This window comes from Anabrus simplex, chromosome 1 (genome assembly GCF_040414725.1).
Source record: "Anabrus simplex isolate iqAnaSimp1 chromosome 1, ASM4041472v1, whole genome shotgun sequence".
Classification (NCBI taxonomy): domain Eukaryota; kingdom Metazoa; phylum Arthropoda; class Insecta; order Orthoptera; family Tettigoniidae; genus Anabrus; species Anabrus simplex.
In genome coordinates, this window is record NC_090265.1 from 630,808,455 (window position 1) to 630,824,587 (window position 16,133).

The following is a 16,133-nucleotide window of genomic DNA, read 5'->3' on the forward strand; positions in this document are numbered from 1 at the left end:
CGTCAAATTGCGCATCTGAGAAAAGTGAATATTTCTAAACTTAAAACTAACTTATAAGTGTTCATAAAATAAAAACATGTGCGTAAAACACTTCAATGCTTGTTTTTATTTTATGAACACTTATAAGTTAGTTTTAAGTTTAGAAATATTCACTTTTCTCAGATGCGCAATTTGACGAATGCCCTACTCATGAGTACAACCTGACATGCTACCGTCACATGATATTCCTTTCTAAATATGGTAATGTTTGCAATTGTACGATGTGTTATATGTACATGTATGTCCAGCTGAGGATGACCCGTCAGGGTCGAAACCGGTCCTGTACCTTTAATAATAATAATAATAATAATAAAAATAAAAAACAAGTATTGATTAGGTGGAGCTCTTCTCTCTTTACATTTGTCAGCTAAGGATGAACTATACAGTTGTAATCCCAGTCTCTTACATGCAGGAAAAGCAAAGAATAAATTATATCCATAACCAAATTAAATGAATGTATCATCCACACTTTAACTCACTAAACTACCAATCACCACACAAACTGGCAACAGTGAATACATCCCTCCACATAGGGTTGACGTTAGGAGGGTCATCCAGCCGTAAAACAGCCAAGTCCACGTGTAGGACACAGTTCGTACCCGCGACCCCACTAGCGCGTAAGAACAGAGGAAGAAGTAGAAGATGCAGGAAATTTAAAACTATGTATAATAATAATAATAATAATAATAACAATAATAATAACAATAATAATAATAATAATAATAACAACAACAACATAACCTCAGCTTCTGTGTGCAGGCATTGTGATCTATCTAGGCTGCTTGCTCGTCAATTTTGATGTTCTGTTTTACTCTACCAAATAGCAAAGTAAACAGAATTTCTCTTGGGCTTTCACTACTGAGTTTTACCTAATTAATTCTGTTGGGTTAAGACCAAATGTGTCATCAGAGATCTTCAACATGCCGACACTGAAAGACATGGAGTATTGAATTGACCTTTCTCCGCCCTTAAAAAAATCTGACTACCACTGCTGGGTTTGAACTTGTGATCTTGGAATCCAAAGGCCAGCACTCTTTTGCTGATCCACTGTATTAAAAAATGTTAAATGATGAACTCTTTTCAGTAAAACACAAATTTTATAGAGAGTACTCTATGTTACAATTATAAGGTAATAAAGCATAATGATCACAAACTTTAAATTCAGACTGCTTCAGTAAGTCAAAAACCAGCCTCTGTATAGAAACAAAATTTTCACAGCTGCTAAAATCAAATGAATGCTTTGGATAACTGAATCAACACTGGGCACATATCAGTGAGAGAACATCTTATATAGCAACTTACCATTGTAGCTATCTAAAAATAAACAACTGATGAATAGGGCATAAATTTCCTTACTTAAATTACACATCACAAACAAACAAAAACACAAAAGTAAAATTATATATCAATCTCCAACAACAGAAAAATATTGTAACAAATACTAAGATATTGAGCTAAGTGACAAGTAACAATTTGTTATTCCTAAATTAAAATAAGGATATAATATAAGAGTGAGAAAAATAAATTCTTTTCACTTGGAAGAAATGCAACACTACAGTATCCACCCCCCACCCCCACCCCAGAAAACAGGTATGTTCAGAATTCAAAACATACTAGTACTCATGATTTAACATTCAGCTGGCACTATTAGAAATAATGAAGATATCTAATCTTACTCCCATACAAAGGGAAGTTTAATAATGGTGTGAAGATTCTTCTTCTTTCTTCGAATGGGCCAACTAAGGACCACAATGTTCAACTTTTCTGCATGGAGAGGGACTTTATATTTGCCCAATACTCGCACATTCTCTGGCTATGCTTCTCTCTTCTTTCCTTTGTCCAAAGAGCACCTCTTTTCTACATGATGGTCTGTCCTGTAACGTCTTGTTTGATTATTATTTGTAAATATTATTAATAATGTATGTATTTAAAAATTCTAATCTTAAGTAACTCAAATAAGTAATTACTCAATTGTAAAAGATAGGCCACAAGTAAAATTTACATCACTGTAATTTCCAAGAAAACTTCAGTCATAGGCTTTTATCGTAACATCTATTGAATTTTAATCCAAAACATCAGGACAAGCACTACTGTCATAACACAGCCAAGAAGCCATGTTCAGTGATAAGTTTCACAGAGAAAATCTTCAGTCATAAAATCTGAACGTTTTTACCATAGCAGCCTACAGGTTGACCACTGTTAGCACTGTTGACAAACTTTATCGTTAAAATGACATTATGATAGTAAAACATGCGTTTGAAGCAGTGTTAACGAAGCAAAGTGACATCCGCGATGAGCATGGTGAAATAGTTGTGGAGGCATCTGCAGAACAGCCACCAGTGAAATCAACATAAAATCTCTCAGCTGAACTTGGCATATAAGACATATACCATTTTGACCACTGTCTTAACGAATTGAGTGGTGCCGCTATCTGCACTTGGCACCTTGCTTCTTCAAAGATTTCAAGAATCCATTGGGAAAGTGATTACAATAACAACATGTTTACAAAAGAGTGGGCAATTTACCAAAGTTACAAAAATAGAATCTCTCTATTTTAGGCTAAGGACAGTCCCGATTTCTTGCAGAAAACTGAGAAGATCCATCATATTTAAAAATATATAGGGGCCAGAAAGACTGCAAACTACATTTTGGACCACATTTGTTCGATGGGCCTATTAATGAGCTGCCACAATGGCTCTATCCACTGCTCATAGCAACCAGAATAGCAGATACGATAATCCTTTGCATCTTTTGCTATTAGGGTTCAACGATGCTTTAATGATTTATTTCCAGATACGTGGACTGAGGGAGGATAAATGCAGTATGGGTCCCCAAGACATGGCCATGAACAGACTTGTGCACTGCAGACAAAGTTTTATGGGGTTTTATTAAATCTGTGAACAGTGCTACTAACAATGGATAGTGACATCATATTCAGTTGTGTTATGATAATGCTCATTTTAACATTCTGGATAAATAGTGTCAGCGTGTTATGATATAAAGCAAATGACTATCTGTATTACTTATGGAATAACGGTAATGCCATAGCACCACTTATAGCTCATTTTCTATCCATTTTCAAAGGCTAAGGGATATTTCAATAAATCCTCTTTCCATAACATCACCACTCTGATAAGAATTTATTTCTTACACTGCTATGCTCTGGCCTCCAGTGATGATAGCTTTCATTGGTCATGTGGCAAGATTGTCTCCCAACAGACTGACCAACTGCCTGTTCATATGGTGAAACAAGAAGGTCCATACAACACTGATGACAGAGTCTGAGGAGGGCATAAAAGAACAGGGGCTGATAGAATTGCAAAACTTTTTTTTTTGCTAGTTGCTTTACGTTGCACCAACACAGATAGGTCATATGGCAACGATGGGACTGGGAAGGGCTAGGAGTGGGAAGGAAGCGGCCGTGGCCTTAATTAAGGTACAGCCCCAGCATTTGCCTGGTGTGAAAATGGGAAACCAAGGAAAACCATCTTCACGGCTGCCGACAGTGGGGTTCGAACCTACTATCTTCCGAATACTGGATACTGATGTAGGATGCTAAAAGGTTTGTTTTTTTCACCTTAAACATCAGGACGCACTTGGTACTAAAATTTTTTTATCCTTGCACACCAAGCTGCTCTTGTGTAATTATGTATATATTTGTAATTCTCAACTGTTCAATTAGATAATGTAATTACTATACAGTTACCAACCATTGACATTAGTTTTTATTACAAGCATTTACGCTGAATGTTATAATGTAATTATTTTTAAAACTTTATCTCAACTGTTCAATTGAACAATGTAAATACTGTATAGTTACCAACCTTTGACATTAATTTTTGGTTACAAACATTGACGCCGAACACTACACCTTTTCTCCCTTAATTGTATAATGTAAATATTTTTAAACTTTTTATTTTCCTATGATTGCGTCAATTGTTTCTCCAGAGCACCACTGCCGAACTCTACTATGTTAATTTTATGCACTGGTGCTGACTTTTCATCTATAAACCTATATGTTCAACCATCACTTTTTTACAACTATTTCCCATACTTAATTTTTGTATGTGTATTAATAATATGTATTTATTTGTGCATGTCAACTACTAACCAGGTACCTGATTTTTTACCTTGAGGTGATAATTTGACTGATGATGCCCTCAATGAAGGGCGAAACATGTCTCAAGTGGAATCAATAATAAATTCCTAATTTATAAAATTTGTATGTATTAAGGTGAAAAAACAAACCTTTTAGCATCCTACATTCAGTATCTTCAATACGGAAACAATGATTTTTATCACTTGCAACTGGATACTGGCCGCACTTAAGCGAATACAGCTATCAAGCTCGGTGACTTGATAAACAGACAGGCTGTTAGATCCTGAAGAAATTCTAGGTTTTTAGAAAAAAACACTGTAGATAAAAGGCATTCCCTGGTCAGAGAAAGGAAGGAGCTACGTTGGGAGAAGATATGAAAATACTGGGCAAAATCAAAGCCTGACAGTTGAACAAGCGTGGACTCGAGCAGGTCTATTCAAAATAATAACAATAATAATAATTACACTAATATTACATAGCAAATTACACAATGAGTAGAACACTTCTTGTAACTCTAACCGAACCCTAAAACCCACCCACGAAACTGTAAACATGCCACAGATACCAACCTTCTAAACACTTTACCCAGAATACTGGTTTATACATAACTCAGTTCTGCATAATTCTGTTTTATGTAGAAATTTCTCCAGGTCTCAGCGAAATATAACTTAACAATATATTAATTATACCTCATTTGTACACAACTCATTTATAACTAATTTGGTGTTATACGCATACATTTTTGTTAAATGCAGTTCATTTGTACGTAACTAAGTTAAAATAATGTCACTAACATATGCATTTCCTCTGATCAAAACACAGGGGAATTAGAAACGTGATGCATTCGAGTCGGCATTGTTGGCAGCGGGAATAGTCTGAGGGATCCAGTGATCTAGCAAAGGTCGAGGAAAGGGACTAAGCAACAATTACTAAAAGAAAAAGGTTATTAGATACTTGGTTTGCATGAATCAGAGGCAACATAATGCCATAGACGTATGAATTTCCTGTTACTAAAATACAGGTGAATTAGAAATGCGATGCATTAGTCAGCACTGTAGACGGCAGGACATTAGTATCAGATATCGCAGGAGTGCGGCAGTCTAGCAAAGGTCATGGGAAGTAACCATTCAGCATAAAGCTAAAGTAGAAAAATTAGGAGACACGTGTTTGGGACATAAAAAACTAACTGCAAGCAGGTTACGAAAACAAAGCACATTAAAATGATGCACCGAGCCAACATTTGCTGTACTGAGTAATAAAAACCAAGGTTATATCAGTAGAAATTGTACGCTGGTGACAATCGGCCATGGAGAATGGAAAGAGAAAAGTTACAATGCTGGACGAGAAAGTAAAATTTATACGTGAAGTAGACAATAATCCACATAAAAACAAACAGCTGGAGATTAAGGAACTGCTTATACCTCACCTTGCAAAAATCAAGAATGCTGATTAATAATATTGCAAGTCTTTAATATTATTCCTGAAAACAGAAATTTAAAAAAATAATTATATAACATATCCAAACCCGATTTGTAGGCAACTCTTAACTATGCCTAAAATCTGCTCTTCACCTTGATATACGTACAATTCAGGTTCAACTGTAATGTGAAAACAAAATTGCAGCAAAATCCATAGGTACAGTTACAACACATGGATACTCATGTTCTCTGTACAGATTTTCGATAATTAGAACAAAAAGTTCTACAATTATAATTTAAAAATGCGAAGTTTACTTCCTTTTCTTAAAGAAAGTCACAGAAAGAAAGATAATGGTAACACCTTTCTCATTTGAGAACTGAAGACTTAATTGGGATCATTAAATCACAATATAACTGACACCTTTTAACTCATCGTGGCCATAAATATATGTGCGTTATAGGTTTCTTACAACTGCAGTCATTTATACAATGATAAAAAAGAGCAAATATTTATAAACAATAAATTCTTAAAATCAGAAGTGTTCCTTAAATTGATAGAAATTTGCAATTTATTTGTACATTGCATACCCATTCATATCTTACACCCCAGAAATATATAATTGTTATAACTTCATTATTTCTTTAATTCTGTAATTTTCTTTGTTACAGTATTTATCAAATCTGAATTTGGTTTAGTCAAAAGAAGGGTAAATGATCTTGTCTGTAATACTGATGACATTTCTAATTATTCTCACCTTTACTTTAAATATCTGAATCATTCAATTTAGAGGTCCAAAATTATAGAACCAGTGTAAAAAAAAAAGACAAATATGTATCAAAATGAGGAGTTTCTAAATAATGCAAATACTTATACATCTGCTTCTATGAACATTAACTAAGCGTTCCCCCCCCCTTATGAGCTACCATCACCCCTGACTTTTTTAAAAATTGTGCCATCAGTACACAAGGTAATAATATTAAGAGGTTTCTGAGCACACATTAGAGTACACAACTTATTTCTCTTCACAAAGTGGACTGCAGCTCACACTCAAACCTTGAGAATTACTGGAAAGACTTTTGTCTAGTGTTCTATAATATCATGACAAATTAAAACAAAATATTACAGATACTGTCACAAACTACATGCATATTATGTTGAAACATCAATAATTCCTTCAAGGAATGTAATATTTCAGTTACAATTTTGGTGAAAAATAACTATGTTAACAAACATTTTGTTAGATGGTCGCTATTCCTAGCACTCTAAATGAAATCAAGGAATTATTTGTATGGTACAGTCCAGCCTCATGCAGAAAGTACATTTCTAATTGCTAGCAGAGGTGAAATGTTAAATATTTCCAGTTAATCTTTTGGGGCATCTTTCATAATAAACATAAGGAGAAACTTTACAACAGAACACAGTTTTTCACAAAGCATTATATTCGTAAAGTCTTCAGTCCACGTTACACAGCTGTATGATAAGCTATAAATATTATTAGACCGGAAAGTATTGGAAAAACTATAACCATTGCATGCAAAAAGAATAGAGGTAGGAAAGAACTGCTGTGTAAATTGCTACATGAATGAAAACAGGTTGAATTTAAATGAAATTACTGTATATTTGAATATGCTTCGCACTGTGCTCTGTATACACGATACAGAACTTGTAATGGATATAAAATAATATTAAGAGGACAGAACAGCAAATTAAAATAAATAAGAAAAATGTATACAGTGTTGTTAAAGAGATTATTTCAATGTGTTTTCATGACAATAGCTGCTCCAGGAAAGCTTTTTAAAATGGTTCTGGTCATTAATTGAAATATCCCTTTTCTGCCACTACTATAATATTGCATTATTAAAGATGAGAAATGGATTCATGGCATACATATTAGACTAAATCTCTTCAAAACTTTTAAAGTAATTCTCTTGAATTTTATAAAGAACAGAAATGCAACTTTGGAAACAAAGTCATACTTCAACACAACTTTTTGACAGTGTATTGATAAAAAAATACTTAAAAAGTTCTCTCTTTTATATTACATTGGTATTAATATTACATATCAAACAACTTATTTCTTTTTGTGACAATGACAACAGTAAAGTTTTTCTCCAACTACAATATACACAGATTTCCTTTATGATTTTAAATTGCGAGATTAAGATAGGTTCCCAGGAATCAGAACCTTGCTGCTTTTGAAAACAATAAGATAACTCGCATGAAAAATAAATTAAGCTGAACTTTAAGTCACCTCATATATGTTACAAAAGAGATAACTTGAAATACTTATAATTCAAAAAGGACATATACTAAATTTCATCATTGGAGAGAACAGGAAATAGCCCGAAAATGTTGATCCTCTGACCCAGGTCCGTGAATAGAGTATTCCGAAGAATAGGAGAGCATTAATCTGTCAGAGACAGATATATGAAATTAGCAAGATGAGGCATCTATAGTGTTACGGGTGAAGCAAACTATTTGTAGCTGTTGTTTATGAATGAAAAATAATTGTATGCAGGCTGTGCTACTACTACTACTGTAGTCATAAACTCCTAAAGTTGCTTGTTTCTAGCAACAAAGTTGAATGGTGAGGTAGATGTTTTAAACAGTGATGCCTAATTAACATTCACTTCAATGAGGAGAATTCTGGGAAGGACGATGGGGAAAGTGTAATGATGCAGAAAATTGCTTGATCAAAACAATGCTTTGGTTATGAATTTTGATAGATAGGTTTAAGTTCTAATTTTTGAGCGAAAAAGAGATAATTGTATATTTATCCCAAGTGTAAAAAAACTAAACAAACAGAAAAAACCAGAAAAGCATACTAAGAAAATGTCTATACATTATAAGTATGAAATGACAGGAAAAAAGCCAACAGTAAAATTAAGTACTGAGGCAGAGAACTTTATTATTATTATTATTATTATTATTATTATTATTATTATTATTCAGATCCTGTATATATGGAGCCGCTCTGGAACATACAGTAGTTATAACATACATGTATTTAGAGATACTACTAGTATATCAAAACCAGCCATACAACAAATTAGACTCATGACTGTCTTCTGTATTACCGGTATTAAATAAATTTACTAAAACTAGCAGGAATTTCTACAGTGTGGCAAGTATAATTTATTTTAATGTAGCAATATACTGAATTAAGTAGTTTGCAATGTTTTGTTATTGATATTCTGGTCAGCTAGGCGATAGTTGAACGAACTAATACTCAGCAAGCAATGGCCACAAGATTCCATACATGGACTTAAGCATCATCCACACATTAACATTTGTGGCCTGGAAAAGGAAGGGGAATCTTGTCAGCTGTATTAGTCTCTCTGGGGAAAACATATCAAAATTGAGATTTAAAATGATGATTAAGGGTTTGCTAGTTTGCATTTCCATCGGTAACTTCCAACAGCAGTAAAGATCATTTAATGTATCCGTTTTCCTTTTTTTTAAAAATAAAATATGAAAGGAACTTATTGTCAATACAGCAATAAATTTCTTATTATAGCTGTTCTAATGATGATAACAGATCCATATTAAACCTCTCTTTCAAAAGGAGAATGTTCTAATCAATGATGATTAGGAACAGTTACAAATATATAAGAAAATAACTTCAATTAGTTTTCTCAGCTGATTGAATAAAGTGAAGAAAAGTTTCAGGTTAAATCATAAAAATGAGTGACAATGCCATAGGGGTTAGACATCAGCACATTTACAAAATTTTACTGCTAGAAAAAGGCTCTATAGACTGAACAAAACTCTACACCCTAACAATGTAACCTCTTTTAGGTAGAGAGACTGTATCAAATAGTCTGTAGTATAAGAAATCCAAAACTATGAATAAGACCACTATGAGAAAAAAAATATTGACTACATCAATCACTTAATACCTATTTTACACAGCTGCGTTTGAAAAGAAATCCTGAACCAAGCCCTTTCTTTTAAAGTACTTGTTTAATGTGATTTAGGTCTGGTAATCAAATGAAAATTGTATTATTGAAGAGACTGATCAGATGATATCCACCAAACGAGAGTCTTAAAATGAGACTGCAGTTCACATGAATTATGTTGTTTGTGTCAGTATTTGTGCTGAAGAACATATTCCATTTCTGCCAGGATATTCTCTCTAGCCAAGATTACATGCCTTTAAAAGCAGGTTGCTTACTGTATACTCATACAGACTTTACTCGCAGAATAAAAATACTTCAAAGATGGCAGAACACTGACCGTCTATACCATGGTTGTATCTAATTTGCATGTCATTACTTTCTTGAGGACACAAAATTTCCAGCAAGTATGTCATAATTAGGTATGGCATAATATACAGAACATAAAATAATGAAGAATCTATAAGCATACTAGTTTGAATTATGTTATGCACATTCTTTAAGTTAATCTATAACAAATGACTAGCAGATTAAATTACTTTTACTGTATCATGTGCATAAACATTTCAATCATTGTAAAAGGTGTTCAAAAAATATAGTTTGTCATACACAAAGGTTTATTAGAAATGGTCCCAAGTAATCTGAATATAGATCACTTTCTGTGCTACAATGGGTTGAACACAATTTTATGAATTCTTACTTGTACTAATATACAGTACCCATACATGAGCTCAGTTTTCCTTCTTTCCCACCTGTACCAGTTAATATCTGCAGAATTAAGTTAAATGATGTAATTATTGTTTGAGAGGCAAAACAATGAAACAGCCTCCAAATAAAAGATTTTAGAGAAAGAATATGTGATATTGTGACAGCAAACTTCTTGTCCACAAGTTCAGGAAAGACTTGAAATAACAAAAGTAAACAACGGGGAAAGAAAATTACCAGTCTAATATGCAACTGCAGTGTAGAGACGTTCAGTGAACCAACTACGTACACAGGCTACATATCCAGAATATAATTAATTTTAAATGCAAATATATAGCATCATGGAGTTTATGACAGTTCTGATTGATTTATTTTTAAATTCTAGAATGACTATATGCCTACAACAAACAATAGAAATTATGCTATACTCTATATCAGTAACCAATGTGTGAAAAATAGGTCACTTCTACCAGGCATTTTTCTGATCTTCATTTTATACTCCCAATTCCAAAAATAAAATAATAGCCTGGTATATTTAAGAATATACTCATACGTATGTTGGCAAGGACAACTAAAACAAATGAAAACAAACAAAACAACTATACATTAAAGAAAGAAAAAGATACGGAGTTTCAATGAAGACCCATGTTGGAACCTTTGCTGATCACTAGAACACATCTGGACTATTTCAAACTTTTTTTTAAACAATAAAGGCAATTCTAACAATATCAACAAAACACATGTTCAGTCAATTCATGACCTCTGGTCATTAACATACCTTTCTTTGGTAATAATTAATCCATGAAATACAAAAAGTAATATTGAAATCTAAACTTCCTTTATCATATACAGGTTCAACAAAAACTGATTTCTCCCTATAATGATTAACCTGAAGTACATTACTGTCTCCTCTTCAACACCATCTTTCAGCTTCAACACAGTACTTAAAATAAAGACATACAATCAGAGATATGTGCCAAGAAACAGTTGCAAATTGGCAGTAACTCTGTAACGTCCATAACACAGTCTCAGCTGCCGTGCAATAAATTTGTTTTAGTCAGCAGGTTTCTGGTTAATAGTTTCACCAACAGAGTTTGAACCAGCAGGCTTCCGGTCAGTGGTCGGTGTGGTGGCTGGTGTAGATGCTGGTGAACTTGCTGGTGTTGCAGTAGTTTTACCATACGAAGAAGCTTTACTGATCTTTGTCATGCCAATCATTTTTGACAGCAATACAAAAACTGCAACAAAGAAATACCATTAATCAACATTAATTAAGATAAAGTTGCCTCTATACTAAGTACTAGATAATATTATAATAGCGTCCGAACAATCACGGATCTTAAAAGTAAATTATTTGTCTACTAAAATGTCAACATCATTATGCTGTGTCTTTTTTTTCAAATTAGTTCTGATGTGTTGAAAATATGTTTTAACCAAAGTGTAAATCAAGCTGCTGCTTTCTCATCTATCAACATGCTTGGGGGACTGCAATTTCAAAACTACCCATGCTCTTTTGCATCACCTCTAGCACTAGCTTTCTGATGCCCTTGAAATACTCATATTCTGTAGCAATATTGTTGAAGCTCTGACACTGGCAGATGAATTATCATCTGCTGATTCCTTGGTCCTTTTATGTTTGGCAAAATTTCAGAAAAAATCCTATGATGTTTAATTCTTTAATTCTAATTGCTTGTATATTAATATAATACAGTACATCGAAGAACTAATTACTACTGGATTTACCGGGCGAGCTGGCCGTGCGGTTAGGAGCATGCAGCTGTGAGCTCGCATCTGGGAGATAATGGGTTCGAACCCCACTGTTGGCAGCCCTGAAGATGGTTTTCCGTGGTTTTCCATTTTCACACCAGGCAAATGCTGGGGCTGTACCTTAAGTCCACGGCCGCTTCCTTCCCATTCCTAGGCCATTCCTGTCCCACCGTCGCTATAAGACCTATCTGTGTTGGTGTGACGTAAAGCAACTAGCAAAAAAAAACTACTGGATTAACAATTAACAAACAACTCTTTTAAAAACGATGCAGTATTGCCAACACTTAGGCCTATGTTAAAATTTAAAAAATAAAATAAAAAACCATAAAGTCCACATCACCATGATGTATATAATATGATGGAAAGTCAGGAAGCAGTTATGGGACAATTCACATGGAGTGCTGTTTATTAAAAAAAGCCAAATTAACCTAGTGCCAGGTTAAGAGAGGTCATCGTGGTTACCTGCGGTTGTACTAATGCAACTGGCTTCAAACATTTCTAGTAATAACCAATAATTAATATTGATGGCTCACAAGGGGAACCTGCCAAGTATAACAACCCACTTTGCCAGAAACTTCGCTCAGTTAAAGAGGGGTCGAAATAAGTGAACACGTTTCAGCTTATCCATAGACACACTACCATTTCCGAGAAAATGACTGTCAAAATTTCCGACGTGCTTTATGTGCCTATTAGCGTGTAGCAAGTTGGACCGACCCAGTGGCTTTCTCTGCGGCTTCACATTTTTGCGTCCCGTGTTCAAATCCCGATGAAGTGTGGGATTTTTGTTTCATTTATTTACTTTTGTCCAGTGACGATTACTACACCAATGGTTTTGTTCAATGTATTTTAAAATTTCATTGCCCTTTTTCATCTATTACTGTTCTGCCTGGTAAATTAAATTTAAAACAACTGTTCTACACTCATTGCATAGCAAAGCGATATAATGACTAGATGTGATGCAATAAAAATCCATGCATTAATTCATAAACAATTGCAAGCTCCAGTTTTTGGAAAAATGATCTGTTACTGTGCGTGGTTTGTCGCAAACTTATTGCCAACATGTGAAATCTTCAGTAATGTTAACGACATTTCTTTCTGGAGTGACATTCCCACCCAGAAATGTAACTGTCAAACCTGTCTTTGTGTGATGCTCGTGTTGTGCAAAATTTCTATTTTGAATGTTTCTACGATGAGTATTGTCCAAAGGAATGCGCCATATCTCTCTGAAGCATTAACAACTCAACGTGGAGTGCCGTACACTGCACGCCGACTCCCAACGCCCTCTGTCATGGAGTGACGTACAATGCACCCACGTAATAGCTTCTGCTTTGTGCTTCTATCTAGCGAATAGTTCTTGAACTATTACAAATGATGTAAGATAAGAAGCATTGATCTTCTATTTGGTGTGTATACCTATCGAGTTTTTTATTATGTATATCGCATCTGAAAAAGCAACACGTTCTGTTGTTGATATCATGGCAGCTAAACATTTTCTGGTGACCGCAAATTCAAAAATGAACGATATTGTACCGAATGATGACACTGATGTTGCTTTTGATACGTGAGAAATTGATGCTGATGCTTGTCGTTTTAAGGGGCCTAACATCAAAGGTCATCGGCGTACGAAATGAAAGAACAAAAATTGCAAAGGCATCCACTGACCAAAATAAAAATAAAATATGGCATGAAGAATGAATGGATGGACAGGAACTCAACAAAACACAAAACAAACAAACAAAAACCAGTGGATCGGACTCAATACAGATCGAAAATAACATTATTACCGACCAAGGAACCACTTATAAAGCACAATGATGCTTGGTGTCTAAAGGGGGTGCAAAATCCACGTCTAAGGCCCCACAGAATGGTACATGTCGCGAGTAAAATAGAACCATGGTATGTGTCATGTTGGAGTATTAATCAGAAGTAGCGAAGACTCGCGGTGTTCCACAAAAGATGGTACTACTCACAAGTATTGCAATACGTACAAGTAACGCAGACCTATGGTGCGTCTCACACAATGGCCCAACTCGGAGTCAACGCAAACCGAGAAGGTTCCCCCACATAGGTGTACTAAACACGGGCGCCGGTATTCCCGTGGTGTTCCTCACATAGTGGGTACTAATCACAGGCAACGCAGACCCACGGTGCTGCTCATATAGTGGCACAACTCACAGGCTACGCCTAGACCCGCGGTGTTGCACACATGGGTACGACGCACGGGTACTGGAATCCACCAGGCCAGGCTTTTACTGCTACTAATCACAAACCTATTTCGTACCGAATTTAGTGGTACTACTCGCAAGTACAGGCAACCTATGGTGTTCCCCGCGTGATGGTTCGATTCAAAATTAGTTTCATGGTTCTAATTCAGTCAGCCCTTGGTCGCCCCTTATGACAGGCAGGGGAGACCGTGGGTGTATTCTACATGTGCGTCCCCCACCCGCAGGGGGTACGTGAGAAATTATCGTCCATAATGTTATTGATGGTGGGTTTGTGTGGAAAGACATGAATAATTACAGAGGGCAAAGGGACATGTTTATGGTAGATTATGGGCCTCAGAATGATGCAAAGAACTGCTTATATCAGTTTCAGTTGTTTTTTTACTGTCATGTTCGTAAAGATGGTAGTAGAACAGGCAGATATTTATGCTCAACATCACATGCGGTCACAAGCTATGTTATTTCCATTCCGATCGAGGGTAAATGTATGGGTCCCAATTACTGTGGAGGAAATGTATAGTCCCGGGCGTGTAAGGACGTACCCTACGGGTGCAACCTTACCCTTTCTCCCCTGTAATATCAAGGTATTGATTTATAGGTACTTTTCTTGCTGTTGGGTCTTTTTCAGTGTCGGTAACCATACAGTTTAGGGACCCTACTTGCCGATACGACGTCTTACTGTTACCGTTAATCTGGGACGTTGGCAACGTTCAGTCACTGTTCTAGCGTGAATTGCGTGTTGCCACCACATTGCCTTTAAAGTCACTAGCGATACATTTGCGAGAATATTTAAAGCATATTTTCTTTCTCTGTGGGATTGTAAATCTATTTGGCTAATACCAGGTAAGTAGAATTGTGGCATGTTCGGATAATGTATTTAATAACATAGTTTGTGTGAAATGATGATCACATCATTTTATTAATTACGTTCCTATTTCATCCCATACTTATACGAACAGAATTCGATTGGGATGTCTAAGAAGGAAGAAAAATCTGCAAAAACTCCTCCGAAAAGGAAACCAAGGTTACGTCCTTTACAAGCATCAGGTCAAGAAATGGTTGTACATTGCTACGAGCAATTGAAACAAGAAGACGACGAAGAAGGTATCAATGTACAATATAACTATTTATAATAGTTTATTTAAATCCGCCTTGATCAATACACTCATTAAATGAAAGAAACATTATTTATTAAACCATACATGTTTCGGGAAATCTCAACCATTCCCTTCATCAGTGGTTAGATCAAAGAAGGTATCAGTCGTAGTGATACGAAGCTAATGGCAAGAGTTGCATTATTAACTGGGGTAAGTGTTCGTTTTTATCTTGTTTCTATGATAAGTTTCTGGCATAATGACAATCAGTTGAAATGGAGCAGTATTTCATTCTGAACCTAACCTAACCTGATCATGTAGGCCTAGGCCTATACCATGTCTTGTGTCGACTTCGATACGGTTTGTAGACTTAACCTTTGTGTATTCATGTTGACTTACGGTATATGTGTATGTAATATATTTCTGTGTGTGTATTCTTACAGTGTAGTTTCGGTTTAGTCCGAAAAATAATAGGAAATTTCAAGAAGGGAGTTGAATTTTCTACACCAGGTAAACGCCGAAAGCGTGAACATCCAGTGACCGGCATAGACAGTTTTTCTAAGGAAGCGATAGCAAGGTTTATTTATGATAAATTACATAAAGGTAAGGTGACTTCATAAGGAATCTATTGCAACATTATTTATAGAAATTGGCACGCAGGTGAGATAAGCTCCCAGAAATGTTTTGTGCGTGTATTGTCATACAGCTCTTTTGAGTCCCTTGTAACTCTCTTTTTTCTTCCCACAGGAGAAGTCGTAACTGTAAGAAAGGTTTTCGACCACATGAAAGCAAATTATGACACTTATTTGTACAAGGGCTCCGAAACATCATTAAGAAGAATTTTGAAGGCCATGGGGTTTGTGTGGAGTAAAGGTGATCCCTATGCGTATGT

General features: G+C 35.3%; 1 protein-coding gene across 5 annotated transcripts in view; it reads right to left on the minus strand.

Annotated features, from left to right (window-relative positions):
- Positions 1-10,052: 10,052 nt before the first annotated feature.
- The window catches only part of LOC136857228 (1-acyl-sn-glycerol-3-phosphate acyltransferase gamma), a 128,598-nt gene continuing 122,517 nt past the window's right edge, over positions 10,053-16,133 (minus strand). For all 5 annotated transcript variants that reach the window (XM_067135707.2, XM_067135703.2, XM_067135705.2 and 2 more), the window contains exon 8: positions 10,053-11,396. In XM_067135707.2, the coding sequence (XP_066991808.2) occupies positions 11,212-11,396 (185 nt within the window). In that variant the 3' untranslated portion in view covers positions 10,053-11,211. The remainder of the gene's footprint in view (positions 11,397-16,133) is intronic.